Source organism: Oryzias melastigma, linkage group LG15 (genome assembly GCF_002922805.2).
Source record: "Oryzias melastigma strain HK-1 linkage group LG15, ASM292280v2, whole genome shotgun sequence".
Taxonomy (NCBI): Eukaryota; Metazoa; Chordata; class Actinopteri; order Beloniformes; family Adrianichthyidae; genus Oryzias; species Oryzias melastigma.
The window spans coordinates 807,240-827,582 of NC_050526.1; the positions used below are offsets into that span (position 1 = coordinate 807,240).

At 37.4% G+C, this 20,343-nt stretch overlaps 1 protein-coding gene across 3 annotated transcripts in view; it reads right to left on the reverse strand.

Moving 5' to 3' along the window:
- The window catches only part of anapc1 (anaphase promoting complex subunit 1), a 58,205-nt gene that overhangs the window by 19,998 nt on the left and 17,864 nt on the right, over positions 1-20,343 (reverse strand). For all 3 annotated transcript variants that reach the window (XM_024297031.2, XM_024297032.2, XM_024297030.2), the window contains exons 22-38: positions 19,963-20,132; positions 17,533-17,624; positions 17,214-17,362; positions 13,977-14,055; positions 13,052-13,088; positions 12,697-12,770; positions 12,289-12,467; positions 10,593-10,679; positions 10,347-10,486; positions 10,072-10,190; positions 9,782-9,912; positions 8,218-8,358; positions 5,396-5,548; positions 5,231-5,312; positions 4,875-4,966; positions 2,772-2,906; positions 608-690 (exon numbers count right to left, since the gene is read on the reverse strand). In XM_024297031.2, the coding sequence (XP_024152799.1) occupies positions 608-690; positions 2,772-2,906; positions 4,875-4,966; positions 5,231-5,312; positions 5,396-5,548; positions 8,218-8,358; positions 9,782-9,912; positions 10,072-10,190; positions 10,347-10,486; positions 10,593-10,679; positions 12,289-12,467; positions 12,697-12,770; positions 13,052-13,088; positions 13,977-14,055; positions 17,214-17,362; positions 17,533-17,624; positions 19,963-20,132 (1,943 nt within the window). The remainder of the gene's footprint in view (positions 1-607; positions 691-2,771; positions 2,907-4,874; positions 4,967-5,230; positions 5,313-5,395; positions 5,549-8,217; positions 8,359-9,781; positions 9,913-10,071; positions 10,191-10,346; positions 10,487-10,592; positions 10,680-12,288; positions 12,468-12,696; positions 12,771-13,051; positions 13,089-13,976; positions 14,056-17,213; positions 17,363-17,532; positions 17,625-19,962; positions 20,133-20,343) is intronic.

A 20,343-nucleotide genomic window follows, 5' to 3' on the forward strand; every position in this document is an offset into this window, starting at 1 on the left:
TTTGTGTCGGTATATAGTGCTGAAAGGATTTTGTATGTCAGCTTTAACATATGGAGCCCTCATTCTCTTTCTTTAGGATAATCAATGTATTTTTTTTTATTGCAGCAGAACTTGTCATGCCAGCAGCACCTGAACAGTTTCTACCTTCCTCCACCCTTGGATTTTACTAATTTGCTGTGTTACCTACAGAACAGAACTTCTTACACCCCGCATGACTTTTATCCAAAGCCAATTGACCATCGACTCTGAAGTCAGGCGGTTGTATGACGCGAGCATCAAGGTCAGCCATGCTTGTGTCCTCTTCAAAAAGTAAAACCCGGCCCATGTTTAGTTCCGCTTGTTACTTTTCATTTTAAAATATATTCATTTTTCAATTATCGATTATTTAAAAATCATAGAAGGATTCAGAATCATAATAATAATACATGTGTCCCCCCACCAATAGTAACAAGGGCTTAAATGCTCTTTATGTTTCGGTTATAATTCTAAATATGTGTGCATAAAGGTAACTAACAATGCAATTACCAGATCACAAGTCTAATAACTTCACCAAGATATGTTTTAAAAGGTGATAAAAGTTGTGTGAAATTGGACTTCCTCTTCTCACCTGTTGTTGGTCTTGAGGTAGATCATGGCGAGGGCAAGCGTCGCCCCGGGACATGTCACATCCACGTTGATGGTGTCACCTTCCTACGTCGAAAGGTACCATTTAAATCTTTGTTTATTAACACAGCACCGGCTCATACCACACGTAATGTCAAAGCAACACATACAGACTACTAACAAGTTCAATAAAAGACTGAATTATTTCCTTTCCTCTTGTTTGGTTCATAAAAGCAGTTTTTGTTCTTAAAGATTTTGCAGCAGGGGCAGGCGCTTGCCTGACTCGCGTCTCGTGAGTCGCGACTCAAATCTTATGAGTCACTATCAAATCTCGCAGATCTCGACTCACAGTCGTGAGCTCTGACCCGTGAGCCGCCTCGAGGCTTTTATGCCACTTCCTTCAAAAAATTGAACATTGGACCGCTGGTGGATTCATTTAGTCCCATAATATGATCCCCAAACTCTCAGTAGTGCGAGTTTTATTGATAAAAGGAGCTTATATGCGGCAGGAGTTTGTCTGTGCGCTGACTTCTGCTGTCAGCCGGACTTTGGATTGCAGTTGATGAGTCACGACCCACGAGATCAGAGTCACAACCAACGAGATTTGAGTAGCGACCCACGAGATTTGAGTCGCAACCCACGAGGTTTGAGTTGCGACCCACGAGATTTGAGTCGCGACCCACGAGATTTGAGTCGCAATCCACGAGATTTGAGTCGCGACCAACAAGATTTGAGTTGCGACCAACGAGAATTGAGTTGCGACCCACGAGATTTGAGTCGCAACCCACGAGATTTGAGCCCAAGTTCCCCCCGCCTAGGGCCCCGACCCCCAAGAGCCGACCCCCCAGGCCACCGCCCCCCACCCAAGGCAAGGAGGGAGGAGCCAAGTCCCAGGGACAAGTCCAAGGCCCCGCCCCCAAGCACTTCTCCTGTGGGTGCACTGGCCAGGCACCGACGGGACCGAGGCGACCGTCAACTTTTGAAAGATAGAGACCACAACACACCAGAGCCCCCAGGTGCAGACGAACGGCCCCCCCAACGGAGGGGGGCTTCCCCCAGGACGGGGCCCCACGCCAGCCCCTCCAACGCAAGCAAGAGGACCACCCCCCAAGCCGAGCCAGACCCCCACCCAACCGCGCACTCCATACCACCTACGCCCAGACCCGGAAGGCCACTCGGCACCCCCGCCCGCCCACATCCAGACACCAGACCAGCGGAAACCCCCCCACGCCCCAGCCAGGAGGCCCTGGCCACCGCCCAACAGCTCCGGCAGTCCCCACCCCAACCTGCAAGATTTTAGTCGCAATCTGCGAGATTTGAGTCACGACCCACAAGGTTTGGTCGCGCCTCACAAGATGCGAGTGAGGCGAGCCACAGGAAATAGGTCAGAGCTGTTTGCAGAGCCTGTTGTCTCTCTTTGACTGATACAAATACAAACAAAAAAGGAAACAATCATATAAGTCAGTTTGATCAAAAACTAATCTTAAACAAATGTTTTAGCAAAAAACTAATAAAAACAGTTTAATTTATGAAATCAAAATAACGTCAATCTAAAGAACTTTTCTTGTTAGGCAGAAGATGGTTGGAGAAATAAATACTCTGTATTTGTGTGTGTGTTCATCTTGTGTTTTGTTCGCAAGATCATCGAATTATAACTTATGTTTCATTAAGACTGTAATTACTCTAATTAAATCAGATACGCTGAATACAGCCTTTCCGATAGGGTTCTGATACAGTTTAGATGATTTATATTAAGATTGTTTAATTAAAAAAATCATATTTTGCAACTTCATTATTTATTAATGCCATTTAAATGCAGGACTACGTTCTTAAGCAACTGAGATGAAGAAGTGCAAGAATTTGGGCTGCAGAGAGTACGTCTGCAGAATGAATATTCATTTAAAAATCAATAAATCCAATTAAAGAAATAATTAATGTATCTAAACTGCTCAAGCTGGACATGTTTGATGAATCAGTACAAGTGTTGCTGTGAAATGTGAGAAAGTCGAGCTGCTAATGATTTCTACACAGTAAATTGCTTTATTATTTTAAATGAATGCAAATAACTGAATTCAAAAACTAATAAAAAATAAACATTTGGCTATTCATAGGAGAAAGGCAACAGTCTAAAGCTATAGAATGAAGAGTTGGTTTTGTTGTCTGGTTACCTTAATTTGGTAGCTGGGAGACTTGTGTCGCTCGCGATTGGCCCCAACCTGAGCTCTGCGATGCCCCCCCACCATGTACTGGTACAGCTGCTCAGGAACGTTGAGGTCCGTCATTCCAATAAGGTTACTTCCATGCTGGAAAATAATAAAAAATGATGGGTAGATCCTTTTGAGAAAGCAGCAATCCCAAACATTTAAGACAAATTTAATCATTTAATAGAAGAATATTGAAGGTGGTGAATAACTATCGCTGGACATCGTCAATAAATTCCAGAATCGTTTTGATTAACTTTTCTTTTATCCTTTACATATTATTTCGATCCTCTCAATTCAATTTTGAGAGTGCACATTTAGACACATTTTATTAGAAATACATTACTGATCTATATATGTTTTGAAGATATTCATATTAATCTGAAACATACCGTAAGATGTATTTATGAATGTTCATTTAGTCAGCAATGTATGCTTACATCAATTGAGCATTAGCATTAGCCGTCATATGGGAAATCCTATTATACATTAGCATTAAGCTAGCGAACTTTAGCTTTATGGATTAAATCGATCTCTACTTTTATGAATCGATTATTGATCTATTAAGCTTAGATCGAGAAATCGATTTTATCAAGTCAATTTTGGTCAATTTTGGAAGTCTGGGCATCTTTGCTTAGACTGCTGCCCCCGCGACCCGGTCCCGGATGAAGCGGAGGAAGATGGATGGATGGATGGAATTTTGGTCACGTGACTTATTTAATTCGAAAAAGTATTTTGTGAAATAGTTCAATACATCTCAAAAAGCACTCCCGAAAACATTTTTTTTTAATAAATGCGAGTTGTTCCTAAATTGCCATGTTTCCATTAGGCAAATGTATCAACGCAAATCCCTTTTGTTCAATTTTAGAGTCAATCAAAATGAAGCTAAAGTGCAAAATTTTTTATTTTAGTCTAAAAAAAATAATGGAAAAAAAAAACTAGGGCCGGGAATTGATTAAAAAAAATGAACACATTAATCGCAAACTGGGGAAAAATTAATCGTGATTAATTTTTTATTTATTTACAGTATTTGCCGACCACTTATCATCTGCGAATAATCAGACATGACATGACAACGCACCGGATCAAGGATCAAATAGTCAGCTTTTTGTGAAAAAGTGATCTAAACCACAAAAATAAAAACAGATTTTTTTTTTGTAATTAACCATGGTAGAAGTGGGAAAATAACCAAACACACACTGTGGATGACTGCACCGCTTAAGGAAAGAGAAAGTCGTTACTTTATATTATATAGAGTCAGAGTGCAGTAAAGTGGAAAGGTATAATGGTATTATGCTAGCTTTTTGGACTATTAGGGCATTAATAAGGATTTTTAGGCTATTTTGGAGTTTAGTTAATATTTCAGCTGCATGCTAGCTATTTTGGCTAATTTAGTATTTTTTCCATTTTTTATTCTAACTTGGAGTTTAGCTAATATTTCAGCAGCCTGCAAGCCATTTTAGGTAATTTACGCTTTTAGGCTATTTTGGAGTTTAGCTGATATTTCAGCTACATTCTAGCTGTTTTGGCAAACTTGGGCTTTTTTTATTTTTTAGGCCAATTTGGCATTAACTAATATTTTATCTGCATGCTAGCTGTTTTTTTTAGGCTAATTTTATTTTTAGCTAATATTTTAGCTGGCTATCAGCTTCAGCGTTTTCAGCTAGCATCACTAGCACTTTCAGTGGCCAAATTCAGCTTACAGCATTCACACTAGCATTGTCGCAGATAATGCTAGTGTGAATGTATATAGGTTTTAGTTAGTTTAAAGCTAATGATGGTTAAGATGCTTGTTTTTCATCCACTTTATGCATGACCCAATTAGACGACTAATCGGAAAAAAATAATCGGGGATTATTCGACTACTAAAATAATTGTTACTAGCGGCACTATCCGAGAGGTGCGATTGATTTGCGTTAATAAATATTAACGCATTAATCCTAATTTGTTAATCACGTGCGTTAATGAGTCAACAAGCGCGGCCCTAAAAAAAAAACAATCGATTTTATATTAGACTTTACTTTAAACTATCTAACTGAGAACTGGAGTGTTTTAGTCTGTGTGACTTACCCCCAAACAGACCATGCCCAAAGCCAATCCAGCAGCAAGTGAGTAGGACTCTCTGTCAGTGCAGTACTCCATCTCTGGGCCAGGAGGCCGGCCTGACAAACATATAATACATTTTTTTTTTTTTCCTCCCATTGATGCATTTTAACCCTTTAACCCCTGAGGCGTCACCAGTGATGCTTAAACACAAAATCTTTAAGTTTTCAACCGTTAACACGATCATTCCAGTAGATTTTGAAGGAGAAAAGCGACGAGCCGCTTTTCTCCTTCAAAATCTACTGAAATGATCGTGCTAACGGTTGAAAAGTTACAGTAAATCAACAAAGAATCAAAGTAGAATGTAAAACACAAAAACAGACCTATCTCCGACAGTAAGACTTCTGCATTGTGTCTGTGTCCAGTCCCCTGGTACACAAGCCCGATGCCGATTACAGCGGCGACCTAGAAAAAAAGCGAGAAGTAGACATTTAAAATAGCTCAATTTTTTAGGGTGTGAAACCCCAAAAAAACACCCAGGTTCGCACCTGAACATTGTGAGGCACATCCAGCTCCGTGGAGGTGGGCGGGAGAAGGGCGGGGATGTGGATACTCAACAAACGAGTGATGGACATGTCCATCGTGCCTAATCTGGCGGAAGACACACCCAGCAGGAGTCCGATGCTAGTCATCTCATGGCCCTGACAACAATAACAGAGCAGATGAGACATTAATCGACAAAAACGTGCAAAATTAGGACATTTTTGATACTTCTATCCCAGGGGTTGGCAACCTTTAACAATTTTCTACTGATTAAAACCTAGAAGGAGCCGCATAGTCTTCGTTTAGCCTTTAAGAAATTTGGATTTTCATTCATGACCTTTTTTTTTTTAATAATAATGTGAATTATGCCTATTTTTTTGGCAAGAATAAAAGCAAAAATATAAAAAGAACCCAGCATCTCTCAAAATGTGACTTTTTTTTTTTAACTTATTTTCAAAATAAAAGGTGCTCTGATCCAAACAGGATCATCTCATCTCTGAACAGCTAGTAACCAATGTTGTGCAGCATAAGATAATATGCGCTTTTAACTCATAAAATATCAAACTTTTTACCAAAATTTTGGTTTGTATATAAAATTTGTGCATTCTGGAGGTAGTGTTGAGAAAAAAAGACGTCTTCAGGTCAACAGGGATGTAAAAATCCACAAAGTTTATTATCTATGTGCACCTCAGCATCAATTTATAAATGTAACTAAATCAATTAAATAAAGGCTAATTAAATAATCCACACCTTAAAAAAATGTAGTAGGGGTCACCCTTAGCGCCTCTTTTTACCTTTAATAAGTCTGACCAAAACAGACGGAAATACCTTTTTTTTTAAATATGAATAGGTTTATAACTTTTGACAGAGCTTTACATTACTTCCTTTCAAAATAAAAGACATCCTACACCATAAGATCATGGCAATGCATCAAATGCAGTAGAAAGTGTAAAGTCAATGATTTAAGAAAATGTGCTTACTGTTTCTGGTACATTTCAACCACAAATTCATTATTATGACCAACAAAAACTAAATCTCAGCCAATGAAGTGACCACTACCGTATATTAAAAGCACAGGAAACACTTTAAATCCTTTAATTGGTTCAAAAATAGAAAATCTGCTTTATAATCCAGTGAATTATAATTTATAAATAGTGGATTATACCTTAACGTAGCTTTAATTCTGGTTGTGTTTACTGACAATACATTAATATTCTGTGATACATTAAGCTAAAAATTAAGCCCAAATGTGTCAGTATGACGTCGATAAACTACAAGTTTATTAACTGTTGTTTTTTTAAGTTAATTTGCTTTTTTTTCCCTTTACAGTTACTTCTTATTTTTTTTTTAAACAAAGAGCTACAATGTAATATTTTCAAGGTTTCACTTTCACAAAAGTTTTGGTATCTGACTTTTAAAAAAGAGAAAACTTTTGAAAATGTTATCAATTAATCTTGTAGCTGGTTTGACTTTTTTTTGTCTAGTGAATTAGAAAAATACAAATTACTCATAGAGATAATTCACTCAAAAACTGAAATAATAAATAACAGATCTTTCAAAAGTTCTATATATAACAATGTCTTCTGAAAGTGTCTCAAGAGATACAAAAAGTATGGATTAATAAATTAAAAGTGGGCACATGTATTTAAAAATCTACAAAAAACATTAGAAAGTTGAGCTTAAAAAAAAAAAAAAAGTATTCCACATCCAAAATATTGCAAAATGTAAGTAAATCTTCCTACAAAAAATGCAAAAAAATAAAAGATCAAATATATTGAATAATATACATATTTAATTTGCAGCTCGGATTAAAATGTCAATTGATAAACTGGACTTTAAATCAATTTTATTGATTTATTTTTTTTACTAAAAACTCGATGCTTTGCTGGAAAGATGCACATTTTCATTGATAAAACCACAGTAACCAACAATTCCAAAGAATCTGTTGCTGCATTTGCATAATTTTACTCTTACTGCCAGAGAAGAAACAAAAAAAAAAAAAAAGCTTTTTCACTCCTGTTCTCACTGCAGAATGTGTTACATGAAACCTTTCTACCATTCATCCTACTGCATGTCTCTTAAGCTACAAAATCTTGAGTTAAGCTTTAAAAATCAGACAGGAAAAGTTTTCTCAAAGTGTTTTTTTTTTGAAAAACAAAAGCAATTCACTTTATTGTGATGTATTAACCTCAGAGATAATTCAATAGTATAACCTGCACAATTACATTTGTGGTTAACTGAAAAATTGTTTTAAATCTTTCAAGGCAAAAATCATCAATTATTGACAAACAGGAAATAAAACATTTTTTTAGATGCATCACCGACTGACAACCAACAAGACAAATCATTTTAAATTCCCAATCGTTGTTTGTTACATGACATTTAGAGATAATTGGCAAAAAGTGAAAGCAAACCAAAGAACGCCGACCTCAATTTAATCAGGGTGTTCTCAGCATCATCTTCTTCATCGAGCATGAATAAGATCGGCCTTGCTACATCCTGTTTTCTCACTTGAAAGTAGCTTATCTGACTTTAAACTTCTCAGAAGGCCGAGTTTCACTCTGACTGGCTCCTTTACACTCATCTAGAGAAAACTTTTGAATTTTTAAGTCAATAGAAATAAATCAATGTGTTTTTGCATAAAACATAACTTAAAAAGCTGGTGAGACGTTTGTGCTGTAAAGAACAGCAATCCAAGGCCTGACCTAGTTTAGACTGAGCACTGAAGGAGTTTAGATCAACCTGGATCTACTTATGGAGGTTGAGGTCAAATAAAAAAGTCCAGCAGCTGTTGAGTGTTTGTGTTTTTGCCTGGAAGTGCGAGCACCTTGGTGAGGTAGTCGTGAATGTTGAGTGTGGCCAGTTTGGTGAGGTGTCCGTTGAGTCCCAGAGCCATGAGGAAGCCAGCATATTCATTGGCCAGCTCAGGAGTCTTTGGCTTGTTGTAAGCGATCCAGGCCGACTCCACCTTAGGGGAAAAGAGCACAATATATGGAAGAAATAAAGACGTGCTCTTTTATAGAAACAATTTCCTATTTATTTATAACAATATCTTCCAAAAGTGATTTATTATGAATGCACAAGCCACAAATAAAACCTCAAACGTTCAGCTTTAGTTAAAAATACGTGTTTTTATCAACAGTGATTAAAATATTGTATTTTTTGGAGTACAAGTCGCGTTTTTTTCCATAGTTTGGCCCGGGGTGCGACTTACAGTCCGAATGTGATTAATGAAAACATTAATATTGGTTCATACCTTTGTTATTCTTCCATTAATAACCACTTGTCCTTTAGCAGTTGTTTCTTGGGCTGGTTTGATTAAATTGATTAATCAATTTAAGAATAATAGATCAACAATCGATCCATAAAAGTAGAGATTGATCTAACGCAAAAAGCTCAAGTCCACTAGCTTAATGCTAATGTATAATAGGATTTCCCATAGGACAGCTAATGCTAACGCTCGGTGACCTAAACATACAATGCTGACTAAATGAACATCTTTATGTACGCACAGGTAGGAATTTTCCAAACTCTTTTAACCAAATGTTTTTTAAAGTAACAATTTTTGGTCTCAAGTACAGTTTATTCTCATACTTTCTTCTTCTTCTGGAATAAGGTGTAATGCTATAGTGCGATCGCCACCTAGTGGCCAAACTGAAACGCCCAACAGGAGAAACAGCACAATTGTTGAAGCTTCTCCGTTTGAGAATCCAAGTAACACTGTATGGTATTAACAATCTCATGATAATTTTCACAAATACATTTTACTATAGGTGAACTGTATCAGAATAATCCGAATATCTAATCCAGGCTCTGGTGGATCAAATCGAAATGATTCAAGAAATTGTTGGCGATACCCAGCCCTAGTTACTTCCCACTAAAGGGCACTGCAGGTGTCTTTGCTACTGATGCTGCCTTCACACCGGCCAAGTGTGGTGCGTTCAAGAACCACCACTCTGTCTAAACAAACATGGAGGGAAATTAGACAGTTTCCTAAACTTTATGATTTTTAACATTAAAATATCATTCTTTCTTTTATCTTTTGCAACCTCCGACTTTTGCAAGTCATCAAACTGGGTCTTAGAGCGACAGAAGTACCGCTGAAAGCGCCATCATTCAGATGCAGCTCCTGCAGCAGATGGTGAACATCATCAATGTTAAAAAAAAAAAAAACTGATCTAATGAACCAAGACATGGATAGATGTTTACTGATGCTTTTGTAGAGGCAGTGAACACAAATTTGATGTGTGAATGGTGTTCGTGTGGATCCAGGATTACACTGGGCTTGAAGGATTTCTTTAGAAACGTCGTACCTTTCTCCTAAAAGTGATTTTTAACTGGGTTTAAGGTGAACATAGAAGCCGACGGTGCAGCTCTGGTTTCATACTGACCTGGGAAGCTGGAGCTATTTTGAGACCAGCTGCTACTCCATTGTGGAAGCTGGGCCAGCTGGTCATGTTTGGAGGAACGTCTATGTTTCCACTGTTCAGATCTACCATGGTGTTCCTGGGAGGTGCTCGACCTACAACAGGAGACATTTCATGTCATTTATGTGTAGATTCATCTATTCATTAATAAAACTAAACTAGTTGAGTGGCTTTTGCAATAAGTTAGTTGTAATAAAACAAACTACATCATGAAGCTTGGATAAGACGGTGAGGATGCTTATGTGTCATAGTACCTGTAAGATTGAGCTTTGGCACAGGTAAAGGTTCTGTGGGAACAGGGTGATAGGAGAAGAGAGTGAAGAGGCCTCTGCCAACTGGAAGAGCCATGGTCCTCTGACACAACTGCAGGAGTCTGAAGTCAGCAGACCAAACAGAACAGCTCAAAAAATGCAACACATTGAACTTAAACCAGCATAAAAATTGGATGAAAATAAAGACAAAGTTCAACTTTATTAGAAATGTTGACAGTAAAGGGTAAAACATGCCTTTTAGAAGCAAGCTTACTCACTTATTTTCCTTCTCCTCTATGTACTCATGGTCAGAAACCTCAGGTAACTGGACAACACTGACTCGCACTGGTCTGGAGCTCTGCAGAAGCCTCCTAACCTCCTGGACCCGAAGATCCTGACTCCAAATGAGTCCTGTAACCTGAAGATTAAAAAAAAATCTCTCTCAGAAAATGGCATATTTAACAAAAAAAGACATGTATCCTCTGCAAAGCTAGAAAACCAAACACTTTCAATGATCCAGTTACCTCTTGAATGATGTCAGACATCCCGTCTTCTTCCTCATCGGCCTCTGTTGTAGCGGGAGGCTCCAGTGACAGCCCTGAACCTACAGACTGGAAGCAGAAGCGATGTAGCAGTACAATCATTTCAACCTTAGTCATGGATCATTTTGAAGAAAAAAATATCATTTATTTATGTCAGAGGGCAAAACGATATATTTTTAAGAAAAATGAACTAATATGAGAGCATGTTATTTGGCTCTTTTAATACTGTAGTAACATGTTTTTTTTTTCATTTCAGGGAATTCAAAAACATTTATAGGGCCACAAAAAAAGGGTTATCCAAAATATCATCTCAAACTTAATTAAAGTTTCAGATCACAGCTTTTAAGATGAAGGAATATTTATGTGAATCCGAGCACTTTAAACTTTACACAAGTAAAGCTACTATCGCATATAAAACTGCCAATGCAACGGGAAGAAATCAGCAGAATCTTCAACATTGGCCGTCACCGCCCAATTTTTGTGAGAATCGTTGGAGAGGTCATAATTGTGTGAAAGTTTTAGTAAGCATTCACACTATAGTGATCCTCCTGCTCCTTTCTGTACGTTTTTCAGCAAGTAAAAACTCAATCACACTTTCAGGGATTTCAGCAATCTTGGTTTCAAAATGTTAAGCTTGTTCAGATTTTTGGTATTCAAAATATGCAAAAGAAAATGCAAATATGCAAAATGTTAATGGGAAAGTCTTCAAATGTCAACATTTTGAGTAGATTAGCAACAAGCCTTTAAACATATTCATGGGCTATGTTTTCATCTTTTATAGTATTTAAAAAAAAGAAATCGAGTTTAGCTAATATTTTAGCAACATGCTAACAACATGTTTTTGCCTAATTTGTTATCTATAGAGATTTTTATACGGCAATTTAACGTTTAGTTTTTATATTAGCAACAGGCTAACGTTTTTGACTAAATTAGTTCACTCAAGAATTTCAAGTTATCTTGGAGTTTAGCTAGTATTAAATCAACAAACTAGCTTTTTTGGCTAAATTGGCTGTGGCTGCATTTTCTGTATGCTGAAGCAAATCGGTTGCACCGCTCTCCCGCACACACGACCACACATCACTTCCGCTAAAGCATTTTCCGGTCTTCGGACGGTAACAACAATAATAACCTCGAAGGATGTTAATATAGCACTTAAAATGTTTATCATAGTGAAAACATTCACTAATTGTTGAAAAAACGGAAGGAAAAAGACACGTTAAGGATCAGGACCTCACGATCTTGCAGTGACTACAAACGGACTACAAATGTTTTCTTCTTCTGTAAGAAACGCGAGGAGGAGATGAGAAGGGAAGAAGTTTATTTCCTGTCTCCTGACATGTTCTGTGAAAGGTTATTAAATAAAGTTAATCCGTAAAGATACGCTGCCTGATCTATTGTGGGTGACAATGCTGCTGCAGATGAGGTCTGCGCTGCTTCCGCCGGCTCAGCGGTTTATTGTCGTGTTACTTTGACAACAGGCCGCCCCATAAATCAAAAAGTGTGAAAAGCGATCTACACAAGGCAGATGGCGCTGGATAATGTGACACCTCGACTTAAGAATAATAGAATTAGTGGTAACAAATCAAGTGCAGCCACTTGGATTCTATAAAAATAAACTGCGTCTGCATTAAAGCTCCCATTAAAGTCAGATGAAGGGTCGAATTGACATCAAACTTACAGCTTTAGTCTTGGCCAGAGTCATGTTGTGAGCTTGTTTCGTCAGGTCCTGTCTCCCAATCAGCAGACAGACTTCCTCTGACCAATCAGAGCGGGGCTTCTCCCGACAGCGATAGATGGCCTCTCTGATGGGCAAAGCCACGCCGAAAGGGACCGACTCCAAGTCTTTCAGGGTGAAACCTGACCAGAGACGGACATTTTCATGTTTGAAAAAGATGTCCTTGTGCTGCTTGAAAACATTTCTGCAAACTTTTGCAAGTTATGTGTTTTATCTTGCATCTACAAAACTCAAAATATGACACGACATTGAACAAGAGATGTTCCTGTGAACTTCAGTTTAAAGGCAAGTTTTACTGGAAAATGCTGAATTTAAAAGCAATTATAAAACAAAACGTAATGCTTCTCTTACCCTCTGAAGTGAGCCACACCACCAGCTGCTCTGCTAAACTTTCACTGGAAAACCGAACTTTCACACTGTTCTGTCTAAAAAGAAAACAGAAAAATTAAAACTGTGAAAAAAGGAAGAACAAAACAGCAGGAAAGGTCCCTTTTTACAAATTTGTGCATAGTAGTTCAATTCAGATCATTTAACCCAACAAGGAAATTTTTTTTTTATTTTTCAAAACTGATCTTTAGGGAATAAAAATAATATTCTATTGTAAAACTAACTAATAATGAAATTACCTTAAAGGTTATTTTATTACAAAATACTAAAACGTTAAAAAAATATCTTAATAATGCCTTTTTTTCTAAATCTTGATTACCTTTTGATATGTGGTTCACTTGTGCAGAATTTCTGCCCTAAAAAAATAAGAAAAAATAAATTAAAAAAAGAGAAAAGCACAAAAAGCAGGAAAAAGATATCCATGTAGTACGTGTTTTTAGCTAATTTAGAAACAAGAAATTATCCATTTTCGGTTGTCAAATGAACTATTTTCATGAAACCCTTCAATAAAATAGCATTTCTTTGTTTTGTCACTGGAAATCCATGATGAAAGTCGCTCAGGGTGTTCCACCGTCATCGTTTGACTCGTACACTCGGGTTCAGACAGAATCCTGGCAGCTCAGATTCCTGCAGCAGTGACTGTCATTCAGTTATTGGCTTTTTTTGTCAAACATAAAGACAGCAGAGCAGGCGATCCCTGAAGCAGGAAGTCATAAAAGTGGCAGGTAACAAACGTTTGTCAATATTTGTACGAATATTTGCTTCAGCTGGTAATGACATAAAAACAACTTCATATATTTATTGATTATTTATCTCAAAATCTTTTGTTATCAGTAATATAAAGAAAGTCTTGTGTATTTTTTTTCCAATTCTCTTATCTCCTTTTACCATTTAAAATCTGCATCAACAACTAACCTGGCCATTAGTTTCCATTGTTTTTTTTTCTAAAATCAGCAGTTACAAACATTTACTATACAATCAGTTTAGTAATGGAAACAAAAAATCTTTGGAAAAAGTAAAAAGGTGAGTTTACTACTTAAAAAGTTTCTGTGGCAAGGCAAGTTGATTTCTATAGCACATTTCATGTACAGAGACAATTCAAAGTGCTTTACATAAACCATAAAAAGAAAGATAGTAAAGGTGTGAATATTAAAATAAGATTAGAAGAAAGTAAAAAAAAAAGAGAATTGAAAACAAGCATAGATAAGCTGTAAACTGGGCTCAAATAATGCAGTAACCCATACCTGCAGAAACCTTGACGATGTACTTTGATACATCTGTTGATGTGGCATTTTCATCTCCGTTGACATATAGAGCATAACTCTTTTAGAAAAAAAAGGAGAAAAAAAATCAAAAGACAAAAATCACATTTTTAACTATCGTTCAAGTATTGTATGTCAGGTATAATTGTAAAACTAAAAATAAACTTGTAAAAAGTCAGTCTTTTAAAGTCTCCCTCTGCTGAAAATCCTGTTTTTTAGTTTGTAAAATCTATTTGTGGCATTTATCTTATAAAAGAGAACAAATGTAATAAGAAATCTTTTCATTTTTGCATTTCCGAGTATTTCTCCTTTTAAATCAATCAAACTGTCTTGGACAGACTCTGTTTGAATGAATGATCTTCTTTCCAACAACAGCTCTGCTGCACTAAACCCTCATCTGTTCCCGCTAGCACAGGAGTCTGCAACCTGCAGCTCCAGAGCCACATGTGGCTCTTTTATCTCTCCATGGTGGCTCTCTGGCAAAAGAAAAATAAAATACTAGTCATTTTTTTTTTAAAAAATTAGAGTTTATCTTCTATTTTAGTAACAGGCTAACATTTTTTGCTACTTAGGGTTTTAAGCTAATTTAGAGTTTAGCTTCAATTTTAACAACAGGTTTTTGACTAATTAGTTTACTGAAAAATGTTATAATAATTTGGCGTTTAGCTAATATTTTAGCAAAATGCTGATGTTTTCAGCTAATTTGTTATCTGCTGAAGTTGGTTTGGGATCATTTAGAATTTAGCTTCTATTTTAGCAGCATGCTAACATTTTTGACTAATTTAGTTCAGTGAGGAATTTTAGGCTATTTTGGAGCTCAGCTAGTAATTAAGCAACAAGCTAGCTTTTTTGGCTAATTTGGCCTCTAATGAGTTTTTTATGCTAATTTGGAATATAGCTAATGTTTTCGCCATATATGGAAGGAGAAAGAATCAGGATTTTGGAGGAAGTTCAGTCCATGAAGATCTTTACTTCCTCGTCTGAGCTGACATCCGGATCAGAACCATACGGCTGGACATTACTGATATTGCTTGACCTTATTATGTAGCAGCGGTGAAGATTTATGCTAGCGAGACACAGAGCTATTATAATCAGTCAGGGCGGAGCTACACAGCTCAGCTCCAAAAGCCACGCCCCCTCAGAGGAGATTTTGGAAACATCAACATAAAAAACGGCTTTTTCAGACATTTAGGTTGTGGGATTTTGGTTCAAAACTTCATAATCATAATTAAAACACTACTGGGAACGTTTTAAGAATAAAATAAAATTCTCATAGTGGGATTTTAAGTAATGTTGACCTCGGCTAAACAATCACTTTTAATGAAAAGTCTATGTAAACAGGTGTATATGCACGTTTGGGGTATAAGGATGAGTGTCTTTTTAATTCACGGAAGTGACAACATTTGAAAATTGACAATGTGACATCAAGTATTTTATTTATCAGAAGAGCCTGGAGAAAGATTGACGAGATTCGCATTTCATACCAAGCTTCTTCCAGCTGTAGGTACATGCGCTAGTCTTGGGAACACCGAATACTGAAGGCACCTTCAAGAATACGCCTTTAGCGCATTCTTGATCACATGCCTGGTTTGAACTTAAAACTTGAGGAGAAGGAACCAGGATCAAAGTTGTAACGGCTACAACTAAAGAATCAGTTACTCCAACAAACAGTAACTAAAAACAAACTTTAAAAAAAAGTAGGTTATTGAAAATGTATGTGTTAACAAAAACATGTTCACTAATTTCTGAAAAACTCGTGGGACACTGGAATTCCTTGAGAGCTTAAAGGGTTAGTAATGGGGTTGTGGGTCATTTTCGGTGTTAACTGTATTTCGCCTTATATTTACCATTTCCAAATGTTTTGCCGTGTTTTGAGCAAGAAATATTGAAATAAAACGGCATTTTTGAGGCCAAATTTGGCACACCTGTCTCTTCCGGGTAAAAAGCTCCGTTTTGGTCACGTGGTGCGTGTGACCTCAGAGGAGTCAACATAGCAAGATGGCTTCTCCTTAGCGTGTCGGAGCTAGCGATAGCGGCGATATTTCAAGGTCCACAATTCTGTCTTCAGACTCAGATTGTGGAAACATTTGTTCTAAAAGTGACGCTGATTCAGAGGCGCCGGGTGTTTGTGGTTTGAGGACCGTAAAGCCCTATCAATTTGAGCCGGCAGCGCGGAAAGTAAGAGCTCACTATTTGGCAATGACACTGACAGTGACGCTGACAATGCCCATGAAACCGAAAGCTGTCAGTTTATCAGAGCCATACTCGAAGCTGGAAGACGTGGAGCATCTCGTGAAGCTTTATTTACAGATCGGAACCTTTTGGCGACTCTAAATCAAATCATCAATGACGCTGACTATCAGGGTCGGTAATGCAGAGCTTCATATGCAAAATAAAGAGCTTAGAGACATGTTTGCAGGACCGTCCGCCACTTTATCATTATTTATTCACTTATTTATTCACTTATTTAATCACTTTATTCACATACCCAGAAGCTCATTCACCACCTTACTGCACGTCTCTGACATGCGCAGAAAAAAAAGGAGAACGTAAACAGTGCTCCGCCCCGTTCTCCACATGAATCGTCCCGTTTCAACACACAACAACAACATGGGATGCAGAGATCCTGCAAGCCACCATCAATGATTAATAAACTGCAAATCAAACAAAGAAACTTCCAAACATGTGCAATGTTTTAAACATTCAGTTTACCTGTTGAAATCAGAAGCTTTTCACAGTTTAGTCGGTCTGGTTCTGCTCACAGTGTTCATTCACAATAGGCTCATTTCGATTGTAAATCTCGTAAATTTACGACTTTAAAAATCATAATTTTATTTTTTTTTTTTTTTTTTTGGTGGCCCTAATACTCCGTCGGACCATAACACCGATGTTTATAGAATTCAACTTTGCCGCAGCGCACACACATACATGTATCTGCAGACACCCTGGGTCCGCCTGCATTCTGCTGCTGGCGCTGTCTCACTCACATGACGTCAACGCGTCACGTGACCCAAATCGAGCCGTTTCTGAAGCAGGGCGAAATGCGAGTGTGATTTGTCGTTGATTTTGTCAAATTTTACAAAAACCTGCGTTTGTCAACGGTAATTATTTGTTATTTTTGATACATTAGAACATATGGAATATATCTGGATACTTATTTTAGCTTTGTCCCAGCCCATTACTAACACTTTAAGAAAAACAAAGAAGCTTCGACTGTACCAGAACCAACAGCCTGGTCCGCTGACAGATGCCGGGCAGGTAAGGGAAGGGGGGAGTTTCCTCCCCTCTCAGGCAGCTGCTGAGCCAGCTAAAAACACATGGAGGCTCAGAGCTCATCGATGACGGACGCTGCATCTGACCAATCAGAGCTGAGCAGGAGAAAGAAGGAAGAGAACCCAAAAATGATGCCGTGTTATGGGTACAAACGTATTCTTCTAAAGACTTCTGCAACTCTAAAGAAATGTATGAAATATACAAATCGGCTGTAGATATAAATTAAATATAAGTACAAGAGAAGACCATATTACATGCTCATTACCCTGATCAATGATGCAGCTCTCAGTGAAACAGCTGATTAATGATGGGTAGTCTCTCCAGTACAAATCAAGATACTCATCCATCTGAAGGTCTCTGCAAATACAATCAAAAACAATTCAGTTTTACAAAAATTAAAGCACGCTATAGGTCTAACACCTGACATATTTAATTTAAAAGATCGTGATTTTTTTTTTCCCACCAACATCCTTTTTACTGAACAAATTCCATGTCAGGTCAAGCGCCTCTGACTGCACAGGTGGTCACCAAGATGCTGCAGGTCGCCGACAAGAACCCAGAAATAGCTTGACATTCTCAAATAGCATCTGTGACATTTAACTTGTTTTTTTGGCTTCAACAGAAGCCAGAAGTAATTAGCACCAGTGAATCATTGCTACTTAGCCACAGATACGAAGCTGAATAGTATGTAATATTTGTTATAAGCAGACACTTGAGTAAGAAGCCGTTTGTGTCTGCACGCTATACATTTAGTTAAAAGCATTTCTGCTTAGCTTTCAGACTGGAATTCTTCAGCTCTTTTCACTCATTTTCTGAACAGTATTCCTGCAGCAAAAAGGCTTTTTTAATGAGTGTTTTTGAAATATTTATACCTTTAGGTTTACTGTAAAATATCTAGGGCACATGTGTCAAAGTCAAGGCCCAGGGGCCGGATCCGGCCCTCCCGGTAATTCTATCTGGCCCTCCAGATCATTTTATTTTATTAGCTTGAGCTCATTTCTAACTTGAATAATTTTGACAAAATATATTTTTATGGAGAATAAAAAAGGTAATTATAGCTGATTTATTCTGTAATAATATTCCTGTTTTTATTATTCATATTTATGTTAAAAAGTTACGTCTTTGAAGTTTTAAAAATTGGCATTTTGCTGGCTTTTTGGACTATTTTGGCATTTACTAAGATTTCTTTTGGCTATTTTGGAGTTTTAGCTAATATTTCAGCTACAAGCTAGCTGTTTAGGCTAACCTCCTAACCTAAGTTTTTTTTTTTTTAGTTTTTAAGTTTCAATAAAATAATGCCAAATGCATAATTTAAGCTTAATTTTAACTATTTTATTCAGGATTTAATTTGGATGGGCATGGGGGGGATTTTTGAGGTTACTGCAGATAGATTTGGCAATTTCAACTATTTTCAAGCGTTCTTCAATACCAGCTTTTGACATTATCCCACACATTCCTTGTTATGCGCAGGTGTACATCTCTTGCGATTTTGTCGCAAGAAAAGTAAATGTCATCAGAAACAACACATTTTAGTTTTTTGTTTGGGTCCAAAATTCAAAGATATTTTTTTTTTATAAACTGGCCTCAATTAGAACATTTTTCGATGTAATATGTGAGGGGATATTTATGCTTTGAAGTACTCTATATACGTTTGGTCAAATATGTTTAGAAACTTTTCAAAAGTACTTTTAGGGTTTTATCTCATTATTTTTTCCAGTTGTTTTTTTTTTCTTTACTGATCCGAACCGTGAACCTAAAACCGTGACTCTAAAACCGTGACACAATCCGAACCGTGAGTTTTATGATCCGTTACACCCCCTAATTCACACTATCATTATTGCAGGTAATGCTATATATCTAGTTCATAATTATTAAAAAGTTTTTAAGTTTTAGAAATGTAGTTTTAGAGTGTTTAGTAAATGTTTATCCTGTTCGGCCCGCGACCTAAGGTATTTTTTTTGATTTTTGGATGTAGGGCTATTATGGAAGAATTCATCCAATTTACGAATCTAAAACAGGAGAGAACAGGCACAAAACTAGGTAAATGAACAGAAATTTAAATTTGTACCTAACCTTATAACTCTATAACATTGCTTCAAATGTGAACTCTTTTGCTAAATCTCAAATATATTCATAATGACTAAAGACTTAAAGACACTTCAGAGCTTCTGTGTATTAATGTGAGTTAGTATGTGTAAATAAAACCAGTTTCTAAATACTATAAACTCATAAAAATAACGCCCCTCTTTAACAAGTGAATAAAGACAACTGTAAAAATGTGCAGCCATCCCACACACCAACACTACACTGCAATTACCCTGAAGAGTGCTTCACCTCTCCACTCCATCTATTGTGTCCTTATCACCACCACCAGTCCCAGTGAACACTCCACAATCTGTTGAAGTTTATTTCACAGCGCGCCCCACTAAAGAGCCGGGATTTTGTGCCAGCAAAAACCGAAAACAATGAGCCACGTTCCACTTTTACCGTCGCCGCAAAAGTTCAATGTTGTGAGCGGAACAATTGAACGTTTGTTTCACGGGTCCCTCGCTGCCTGGTAACGTTTTGAGTTAACGGAACTGCTCTTTCTTTAATGTCATTTGTAAAAACGGACACTTGATTCACCAGTCAGTACGTGCTACACGAGGCTTTTATTGCTCCGCAATGGGAGGAGAAATGACTGTTTCTGGGTCACCTGGCGAGCTGCTGAAGCAAACAGACGAGAGAGGCGGCTCGGGATCGGTGGAGTTCGTCCAGCTGCAGCTCCTGGTAGAGCAGGTGGAGGACGTAGAAAAGTGCAGGAATGTGAGGGAACAGAGGAGCGGAACTGTCCAACTTAAAAGACGGGCTGGAGGATGAAGATGCCTGGAAATACGGAAACAAAAAAATACATGTACTTTTTTACAATTAACCAACCATAAAATGGAAAATTATTCCTTAAAATTAAAATTAAGGATAATAAATCACAAACCAAGTGGTCCACATAACACAATTCTGATCTTTTTCAGCTACACTAATGTCACCATGGGTACTTTTGGGTTAAAAAATGTTTATTTAGTGGTTTGGGACATATTTC